The sequence below is a fragment of the Triticum aestivum genome, chromosome 2A (assembly GCF_018294505.1).
Source record: "Triticum aestivum cultivar Chinese Spring chromosome 2A, IWGSC CS RefSeq v2.1, whole genome shotgun sequence".
NCBI classification, from domain to species: domain Eukaryota; kingdom Viridiplantae; phylum Streptophyta; class Magnoliopsida; order Poales; family Poaceae; genus Triticum; species Triticum aestivum.
The window spans coordinates 754706786-754718169 of NC_057797.1; the positions used below are offsets into that span (position 1 = coordinate 754706786).

At 46.4% G+C, this 11384-nt stretch overlaps 1 protein-coding gene across 1 annotated transcript; it reads left to right on the plus strand.

The window, feature by feature from the left end:
* Positions 1–9564: 9564 nt before the first annotated feature.
* Positions 9565–10593, plus strand: LOC123186467 (protein FLOWERING LOCUS T-like). The gene is made up of 4 exons (XM_044598232.1): positions 9565–9756; positions 9879–9940; positions 10153–10193; positions 10367–10593. The coding sequence occupies exons 1-4, from the start codon at positions 9565–9567 to the stop codon at positions 10591–10593; spliced, it is 522 nt and encodes a 173-aa protein (XP_044454167.1).
* The last annotated feature ends 791 nt before the right edge of the window (positions 10594–11384 follow it).

Sequence of the window (11384 nt, forward strand, 5' to 3'; positions counted from 1 at the left end):
ATCCTCGATGGCAACAATACAATACGTGTCGTTTCCCCTACTGTCACTGGGATCGAGCACCGTAAGATTGAATCCAAAGCAAGAAAGATCAATCTAGTAGGCCAAACCAAACTGATAATTCGAAGAGACTTGCAAAGATAAACCAATCATACATAAAAGAATTCAGAGAAGAATCAAATGTTGTTCATAGATAATCTGGATCATAAACCCACAATTCATCGGATCTCGACAAACACACCGCAAAAGAAGATTACATCGAATAGATCTCCAAGAGAATCGAGGAGAACTTTATATTGAGATCCAAAGAGAGAGAAGAAGCCATCTAGCTACTAGCTATGGACCCGAAGGTCTGAAGTAAACTACTCACACATCACCGGAGAGGCCATGGAGTTGATGTAGAGGCCCTCTGTGATCAATGCCCCCTCCGACAGAGCTCCGAAAAGGCCCCAAGATGGGATCTCTCGGGTACAGAAGGTTGCGCAGTGGAATTAGGTTTTCGTGGTGCTCCTGATGTTTGCGGGGTACATGGACTTATATAGGAGGAAGAAGTAGGTCGATGGAGCAACGAGGGGCCCACGAGGGCGGGGGGCGCGCCCAGGGGGGTAGGCGCCTCCTGCCTCGTGGCCTCCTCGATTGTTTCTTGACGCCCACTCCAAGTCTCCTGGATCACATTTGTTGAGAAAATCACGTTCCCGAAGGTTTCATTCCGTTTGGACTTCGTTTGATATTTCTTTTCTGCGAAACATTGAAATAGGCAAAAAGAACAACAATTTGGGTTGGGCCTCCGGTTAATAGGTTAGTCCCAAAAATGATATAAAGGTGTAAAATAAAGCCCATTAACATCCAAAATAGATAATATAATAGCATGGAGCAATCAAAAATTATAGATACGTTGGAGACGTATCAGTGTGTCGCCCCAAGGCTAGTGGAGGTCTGGGCGTAATCAATCTCCGCATTCAAGGAAATGATTTGTTGTTAAAATATCTACACAAATTTTACAATGGCTGGGACACACCTTGGGTGCAACTAAGTTGGGAGACATATTACACGGATCAAATCCGATATGCTGCTGATCCCTGCGGATCATTCTGGTGGAGGGATGTGGCCAAGTTAATGCCAACATACAGAGGTATCTCGATGGCAAACTTGGGAAATGGCCGCAACGTTCATGATTGCATTCTCTGTGGCCTGCAAATTGAAGAAAGATTGGAACAACTATTCTTCGACTGCCATTTCAGCTCTGACTACTGGTCCCACCTTGGCCTCTCTTGGCACCCTGGTAACTCAAGATTACAAAACGTTTCTAAGGCAAAGGAAGACCGGAATCGGCCACTCTTTATGGAGCTATTTTTGCTGGCCGCTTGGAGTATATGGAAGGAACACAACAACAAGCATTTCAGGGGGGGTCACACCCTCGAAAACATCCTGGCTGGACAGGCTTAAGGCTGACTTCTCCCTTCTCATTCATAGGGTTAGGGAAGAACAAAAGCAATCCATCTCACTCATCCTAGCCTCCTTATAACTTAACTTTCTCATGCCTCCCCCAAAGGGGGATGGATTGTAAATACCATGTACAGTATTTTTAACCTTTTTTAATATATACACAGTGGGAGGTACTCCTACTGTTTCTGGTAAAAAAAGAAGCTAAAATATGAACATCTGAAAACTGAGAAAACTAAACAGATGAAAGTAAAAAAAATCAAGCTATGTTTGTTCTCAACATAGATATGTTAAGATTTAGAGGGAATTCTAAATAAATTTGTATGTTATAGTTAGGTAGTTGTGGTCTTGTATGATATGGTTTTGAACTTAGATAAATTTGAGTGCAATTTATATTTACCCCTTGCAACAAATCGAACCATAAACTGCATCTATTGATGAATAAATACCACACCCACGTCAGGTGATACCCGGTTCCCTGGTAATTTTCATGCCCGTGAGAAGTCACGCTAGATCCATTGTAAAATGGAAGCCCGTCTAAAATACAAGGCATATAAGTTTTTCTTAGGGCATCTCCAACAGCAACCAACAAAAATCCTTCCGCATCCGTCTGCGGACTGGGGGGAGCCAGTCCACGGACATGGATGTGGAAGGTCGACATCCAATGCTAGCCGCATACATTTCAAAGTCTTTTTCAACAAACTGGATGAAATTTATGCAAACACGGCCGAATTTCATACAAACATGATGGATTTCATATAAACCGGATGAAAACGGTTACATTTTGGACATATTTTCAACTAAAAAGCTAAAACTATATGCACGTACGGTCACGCGGAGCTCCATTCCCACGACACGAATACATTATGCTAGTCTACGGCCGGCCGCGATGGCTCCCTAAGGTTTTTGGGATTCTAGAGTATTTATAGAGGCGGAGGTAGGTCAAGGGGGTGCCCGTGGGCCCCACTACTCACCAGGACGCGTGGGAGGCCCCTGGCGCGCCCTGGTGACTAGTGGGCCCCACGAGCGTCCCCTCGTGCCCTCCAGAAGCTCCCTAGGTGTCTTCCTGCCAGAAAAAAAATGTACAAAATATTTCGTGGCATTTGGTATTGATATTTCGCAAAGTAAAAAAACAGCAACTGACACTGGGCATTATGTCAATAGGTTAGTCTTAAAAAATGATATAAAGTTGCTAGTAAATGTATATAAAACATTCAGGATTGATAATATAACAACATGGAACAATAAAGCATTATAGATACGTTGGAGGCGTATCAACTTACCCCACTTTGTCTCCGGTTTACTGGAGAAATCACGTCGGAACCGCCCCGCAGACTGATACAGGTCAGAGTTGGATGGCTTTCGTGGTCCGGACGGTTGCAGAGGTTTGAGGGTCGGCGTTGGAGATGCCCTTACGTCAAAGTGTAGCAAATTTGACCATATTTGTAGAAATAATCTTTTATTCTTAAACTTGAAAAAACCAACAAAACTTTGACTCTAGACAAAAATTATGCACCTTATATTTTGAAATCTTTAAACTTGATCAACCATTCATAACTTCGATTTTGGAAGAAACTTATACACCTAGTATATATTTTGAAAAAGGGTGAGTGCAGTAGTACTATTGAAGAGAAAGAAGTTTCCTAGGTCAATTCTCTCGCTCACCGGACCCAACCACGCAGGATTCCTATGAGTGGTGCGTGTGCATAGATCGAAAAAAGCTGCCGTCGGCAAATCGACGAGCAAGCGGGGGAGCTGCTGCTGCATGCCCTGCGCAGACGCGTCACGTGCCCCATCGTGGGATCACGCATAAATTCTGTTTGCAACTTGCATGACTGACCATCGATCTGTAGTCGCTCTCATCTAATCATTCTCCCGTCGCCGTCGAGCTCCAGCTTATTCCTCTTGGATTTGCAGCCAGCGCACGTGCTGTACAGTCCGGGGCTCCTGTCGGCAACGAAGGGATGCAAAATCGTCGTGGATTCGGTCGCTGGTTTCCCCCGGCGGTGCGATATATTCAAGAATGTGCGGCGATTGGAACAGTCCTGTCCTGACGATGGTGCCAAAATTACGTACTATGCATCTTGTGTATATATCGCACCACCGTCTGGGTACATGGTCACTGGTCAAGAGAAGGTCTTTCTTTCTGGCCCAAAAAGATCTGGTAGATATAGCAGTCACCCGGGTTCATTTCATACTAGGTAGCACCATGGGTGGTGGGCTAGCCAGCCTGAGTTTTATCTTTATTTAAAATTGATGTCTAGTTTTCTGTAGACATTATTCATTTTTGAAATGGGTCAAATTCATTGCCCGATTTGGATTACCCATTACTCTCGCCGTTCCATAATATAGTGCATATATATTTTCTAAAAAGTCAAGCTTTGTAAGTTTTGACCAAGTTTACTGAGAAAACTATTTATATCTACAATACAAAATATATAAAATACTAAAGTATGTCTTATGATGTACTATCTCAGAATACGTATTTGCTATTCTAGATGTATTTTTTTTCTCTCTACAAACTTGCTCAAAGTTTAACTTCTCAAAAAATATATACGCACTGCATTGTGAAATGGAAGGAGTATTAACGTTGATATTTATCCTTTTTGTTGTTGTCTCGGACTATGTTTCAAATTTAGATTTGAAATGATATAATATGGTTAGATACTCCTTTCTTGTTTATTGGGCTCATCTTACAAATCACATCAACTAAGGATGAACTACTTATGTGCTAGACAACACGTTAATGCTACATGCATGACTCTCTTGCTCCTTCATGCATCGGTATATTATACATTGAGAACAAAAATCTGACAGAATTTAATATGGACATAGCTATATATGCATGTTCCGAATACAATGAGCCTTAGAATTATTATCTTTTTATGTTTGAGATATGCCCTCTAAACCGGAAGGGGGGATTATATGTTGTGTTCATCCATTAATATATAGAACTCTTCTGAAGCGTTAAGCCCTGCTACGGAGAATAGTGCAATCGGTGTACCAGGAGCTCTAGTGCAAACATGTATGGTTTCCCGGAGAAACGACCAAATGAGAGATGATGTTGAAGTTCGTTACTTTACCTGGATCATAAGTGTGTACCAAAGAAGTTTGATCAATGAATTGATTCCGGTAGGCGTTGGACTAAGTATGTGGTTTTTCTTTCCACCGTATATCCAGCTTCGGTCCATTATGTAGGTAGCACATACGACTATAACATTACTAAGACAAAAAAAACTATACAAACCTCAATTTCTCCTCCCTCCCCACTCCCCAGTTTTGCCAACTACCCATTTTATACCAAATTCTTATATATCTAAGAAAGACCTAAGGTTCCCTGTTTCACCTCCTAGATTTACACTCGACCCTTTGTCCAAGTTCCTCCCATTTTCCCTTTTGGTCCCCGCTCCTTTTGCTTTTTCTCACCTGTTTTGATGGAAAACCGCCTCAACCGGTCCACATCTTATTGAATTTAAATAAAAATTTCTTTGGTAAGTCAATAAATGTTTACCAAATAAAATCCTTTTTAAACACTTTTATTAACAATAAATAGGACATGAATCACATACTACTAATCTACTAGAATATTTATGTCCCCATTGCAATGCACGGGCAATTATCTAGTACTCCCTCCGTCCCAAAATAAGTGTCTCAACTTTGTACTAACTTTAATACAAAAAATTGTACTAAGGTCAAAACATTTATTTTGGGACGGAGGGAGTATGTCATAAACGTAAGTAAAATAACAAAATATTGCCCCTCTCCCACAAATCTACCCCACCCCACCCTCAATACTTCCCATCTCTAGCATAAACTACCCAAATACATAATCAGAGAAAAAAAAAACAAGAATTGGCAATAGTCAAAATTAGTAACTTTGGACACCAAGAAGTAGTTGGTGTACAATCAACACCCAAAGTGCTCAAATGGTGAAAATTCGACACAAGGCCGCCAAGTTGCGGTGCTTTCTGGGAAACATATCAGATTCTGGAGAAGCATGCAGTTGTGGGTTGAACTTAAGTAGCTCGAAGGATCAATGATGGGCGGGTACCGAACCACCTAGCTGGGATCTAGAGAGTATATAGCATCATAGCGGGTGTCTGGGTTTGCAGTTGTCGTGTGTTGAGAGTGTTTTGTTTGGCCACTTGTTTAGCTGTGGTGTTTCATGCATCAAGTGTGGTTTGCCTGATCGGTTTTTGCCTGGTTCTCTGTTAATTAATTAGGAAACTCTCTTCTTCTTAATTAATCGATGAGGCTCTTTTGCCTCTGTTTTGGAAAATATAGCAGGTTATCGGCCAATTAAGGTAGCCATCAAAGGTAGTTAGGAAGCAAAGACGGTCGCCCACATGAGGTCCCTAAATTAACCCATTAAAATTGTATTATAAGTGGCCGATAAAACCATGAGAGACAATTTCTCACACAAGACTCATTTTAAAGCACAATCATAGACGAACATGCATCACAAACAGTTCTTCCTCTAGGCTTATGGCTCACGATTTCCTCGGCCGTCCCGTATGTAATAGAATGTATCATATGTAATAGAGTGTATCATAGGCGCGCCATTAGAAATATCGTCATGTCAAAACTTGTGCTGCTGTGTACTATTGAAAGAACTACGGAATGCCGAATTCTCGGTTGTCTAAGAACTTATTGAACCCCAGTCGAGCACATAGCCCATTGGATCCATTTTGCTGAATTTTGCTAGGGTTATTTTGATGGTGATTGCTAGCTTAATTTTGTACCATATTCACTAAGATCTAGCAAAATCTCAGTTGCCTGAGAGATAGGCATGCCTGAGAAATTGTAACGTGTAACAGGATGATCAGCGTCATATGGAATAGCATAGAGGTTAGTAGATATGTTTGTATGCCCCTTGATGGTAATTGATTTCTCAATATTTCATTTTTTAAACGGAAGCATAAGATTTGCCTCATCTATTAAATAAGGAGAGAATAGAGTTTAGAGTTTTACAACACCCACAGGTCCAGCATGGGAATTACTCGCCCACAAGAATATCTCCTAATTTTTTTGCGCCCACGATCACCAAAAGCTTGGCGGTGAGTAGGACGGTCGTTGGCACACTCTTATGACAGAATACCCATGCATTTCTTTCATTCCAAATGGTCCACGAGACAAGCATGGTGAGAGAAGTCAAAGCTTGCCGATTGGGGTTGCGATTGTCAGTTCTCTTGTCCCACCATTCGTAGAAGGATTCATCCATGTGCCACTCGGATGTATCCATGTGTGCGAGACCAAGCCTCTCAATGAGAGACTTCCATATCTGAATCGTAAAGCAGCACTTGAAGAAAATGTGGGCACCCGTTTCTTGCTCCCTATTGCAAAGCTTGCGGAGGCCACAATTTGGCCAACCTCATTGCTATAAATGATTGGCTGTCCAAATCCTATCTTGCATTGCCAACCACGCAAAGAATATAACATCTGGAGGTGCCCATGCCTTCCAAACCATACAGTCAAAAGGGGAAGGACTCAAGCCTAGAATTGAGCCTTGTGTGCGGTGACCGCCGTGTATATCCCATCGTTCGCGTGCTTCCAGACGATGGTATCTTCGATTTGCTCATGAAGGTGGACATCATTTATTTTTTTGCGAATACGCAAAGATTGCTATCTTTTCATTGATAGAAAGAGAAGAATGAGTACAACAAGGGGTACAACTCATGACATGAAAGCAAAGAGGCATGAACATGGTGCCTGGAGCATAGAGAGACAGGGTGCTCAGCCCGAACTGAGTAAGGAACACAACTAAACCCACCAAGCCTAAAACTAGAGGAGCAGACCGAAGCAGCATGACGTCAAACATCTTCAAATCCAACACCGGGGACACCACGAGCGAGCAAGATGACGCCTTCAAGAAGGGGGAACGACGTAGTGACGCCGCCGCCATCCGATCCGGTGAACCGGACCTAGGGTTTCCCCTGATGCTCGTAGAGGGGCACGGATAAAGGCCTTGGCAGCGCCTCCAGAAAGGAAAACGACACCCGCGAGCGTCGTCGCTGCCAGCATCGGCAAGCCGAGCATGGATTTCGCCTGGCCTGAGTCCGAGCGATCCCAAAGCCACCAGGTCAAGATTCGAAGATGCCGGAGCCAACCTGCACATCGACTGAAACCTAGGAAGGGGGGTGGGGCTACACCTGCCGCCAACAAAAACACAAGCTTTGGAGCCGACATGGCTCGTAGGTGGACGGGATCGGAGAGGCAGCGGTGTAGAGAGCCGACGTGGATGGAAGGAAGGCAGCCGACGCAACCAGCAATCCGGAGCCGGAAGAGAACGCGGATACGTGCTTCCGGAGGCGAAGCCACCCGAACTCCGGCGAACCGAGGCTAGAAGGGATGCAACCGTTGGTGCACCGAGGCTAGAAGGGACGCAGCCGCTGGAGAACGCAGGTCCATGGACGTCGGGACCGGAGCGGTGTCGACAAAGATCCACTGTGAAAACTACACCGGACTGGTCGAGGATCGCCGTGACCACACACAAGCAGGGGTCGTCACCGTAGCTCGGAAGAGACGCCGTCGAGGATGGAGGGTGGCCTGCACCGAGGCAGGACCGAGCCCCGGCCAACTCCCCCAAGGGCCTTGCCAAGCCAACGAACAACAGCAAGAAGGGGCGCTGCACCAGTGGGGTGGCAGAGGCGAACGGGGGAGGAACACGCGGGCGCGGCCGCGCCGCCGAGCAGGATGGCAGGACGCGGTGCCGCAGCTGGACGGGGAGGGAGTCCGCGGCGCGCCAGATCCGATCTGGGGGCCGACGGGAGGGAGGGTCCTCAGCGCAAGGGGGCGGGGAGGGGGGCGAGCGCATCCGCCACACACGCCGCAGCCAACCCAGGCCCAGTGCGGCCGCGCCGGCCGACCGGCGGCAACGATGCGGGGAGGCGGCGACGGAGGAGAGGGACTGTAGCGGGGGCGGGGGTGCCGGTGCAGGAACGAAATCGCCCCGCCGCCGCCATCCCCGGGCGTGGCGCGGCTTCGTCGGCCGTCCCTCCGGCGGCGGCGCAGCGGGTGTACTGGTGGCGGAGGGGAGCTCTCGACGGCGGCGAGGGTTTCCCCCGTGTCGCCAGACACGGGCGACGCGGGGGTGGGCGGGGGAGTTCGTTCAGGTTTTTCAGGTGGACATCATTTAGGAGCATCCAAATAGTGAAGAATTCCCGAATGTGGGCGGAGGAGACAACCGCGACTTGGTTGATCTTGAGGATCCAAGCGTTCCCCTTGAGGGCCTCAGGACCTTCCAATTCTTTTCTTTTCGAGGCCTCGAAGATGAGCGGTGCAATATCTTTGGGTTTGCAACCAAGAAGCCACGGGGAGTCCCAAAAAGGCGTTTTGGCGCCATCTCCCACCGTGATAGTCATAGAGGCATACAAAAACTCAAAGTCCTTATCGGTGCAGGGGTTTCCCAGGCCATTTCATTTTGGAGAACAACAGATTTGGTGGTGACTTGCGAGCCAAAACCCCAACGTTATTTTTGCATTCCAGCTACCACACGGCTTGTGCTGACCCTTAGCGCTAGTTTCCTGTCAAGAATGTATTCCACACTATGTTGAGCAGGAGAATGTTGAAGATGTACTCCAGTAGTTGTATTGGATGTATCTTGTAAGAAGAAAGAAGAATTGTATTTTATTTTTGGCACGGTAGCTTCAGATTTTGTCGAGGTGCAGATTATAACTCCAAACGGCCCCTTTCCACTATCTAGGCCTAAAAGATTGAGATGTACCAGTGCAGAAAGTTATCAGATTCCAAGAAGCCCCTATCCCACTTGGTGCAAAGTGGCAACGATTTTCATTCGTCGGATCACAATCCAAACTCTGTGGCGGCAACATGTCATCCGTACGATCATAACCGATGGAGCTGCCACAGATTCTACGATGTCGCTCGTCAACACTTTTACAGTCCGGTATCTTTCAGGTACTTGTGATCAGTCTAGGATTGGCGAAAAGGCACACCACACCTCGTATCTTTTGAGCCGTGCTCACACTGAGAACTTGTGCGAGGGGACTTCACCGGGACGCCTATAAATAGCAGTACGTACGCCGCTGCATATACCACACCAAGCTTCCACGTAAGGCAGAACTCAAGCATCTAACCTAAACATAAGCAAGGTTAGTTAAGTCGAGCATGGCGTCGAGGGATCCGCTGATCGTGGGGAGGATCGTCGGCGACGTGGTCGACTACTTCGACATGGCGGCGCAGCTGAGGGTGATGTACGGCAACAGGGAGATCACCAACGGGTCCGAGCTGAGGCCGTCGCAGGTGGAGAACCAGCCGACGGTGCGGATCACAGGACGCCGCGGGTCACTTTACACGCTCGTGAGTGGCCATACGTCTCCACGCATGCATCATTTGGTTGCATGAAATCACGCATGCATGCACGTCGTTAGTTTTAACATGCATATGCGTTGCATGACTGACATGCATGTGCCATGTTTCAGGTGATGGTCGACCCTGATGTACCCAGCCCAACTAACCCTTCCCAACGGGAGTACCTCCATTGGTACGTGCATGCTGGCTGATTTAGCTAGCTTTACCCTTAGCTAGGTACCTTTGTTTTTCGTCGTGCATGCCATGCTTGCACTTTGTGTGCTAACCATTTCGTGAGAAAAATATATAATCATTAGTGTATGTATATATTTACTAGTACTGCTATATATACTGGTATATCGGATTAAGCTAATTGCTTCGGTTTAATTTCTTGACTACATTCAGGATGGTGACAGACATACCAGATGGAGGTGACGTGAGCCGCGGTAAGAATCGGATTAAGCTAATTGCTTCGATTTAATTCCGCAAAAAGAAGCTAATTTACAGAGTACATGTACCATGTCAATTATTCTCTCCAACTGCCTTTCCTAGCGAAAAACAGATAGTCAAGTCGGAACCATTAATCAAACTTTTTGCGTGTGTGCATGCCTGCATGCAGGAACCGAGGTGGTGGCGTACGAGAAGCCGCAGCCGACGGCGGGGATCCACCGTGTGGCATTCGTCGTGTTCCGGCAGGCAGCGCGGCAGGCCATCTACGCGCCAGGGTGGCGCTCCAACTTCATCACCAGGGACCTGGCCGAGTGCTACGGCCTCGGTGCTCCGGTGGCCGCCGCCTACTTCAACTGCCAGAGGGAGGGCAGCTGCGGTGGCCGGAGGTACAGGTGAATCGAGCAAGCTGTCTGGCACTACGTAGTACGTACAAGCGCGCGATCGCTCCATCCAAACGTGTCACACTAAATATATAAATAAAGGAATAAATATATGTAGTAAGCTAGATATATAGCTGCTTCAGATACACATACTGTGACACTGTGTAATACTGGCCATCTCGATCGGCAGTACCTACTTGTGCCGGAATATACCGTGTACTTGGTGCATGGCTTAAACATTTAATAATCATAATATACGTGTTGTTGTTGGCAAATGAATAATGCTTTCTCTAATATATACGGAGTATTTTTATATTGTGAAACAATATGTTATGCCCTTGTTCCCTCGGAAAGGAGAACCTCGCCAAACCGGGGGTGTGAGTGTGTGCCAAGTTGATTGTGAAAGTACTAATAACTATTGGATGGTGAGGAAAAAAACCACCCGATCGCAAAAGTATAGCCGAAGGATACCTCGTGTGCTTTCCGGACTTCGTTTTCTTACATGACACATATTTTGTTTGGTAAAAGTTCATTATATAATCTCCCGGATGTTTTGACTCCCGTATCACGCAATTATCCTCTGTTTGTGTTTCGAGCTGTTGCTGCTACAGATTAGAGCAAGATGTCTTCGCAAGAGTCAGTCGGGGAGAGCCGGGTGTCTCATCCGGCACCGAGGTCAATGACAAACAACAATGTTGACCACTTTGGGCCAGCAACAGAGGAAGAGATGGAGGCTAATTTGAAGAGGATAGATGCCATGGAGGAGGATCAAGAAGTCGCCTCCCACTTCCGAGCTGGATTCACAAT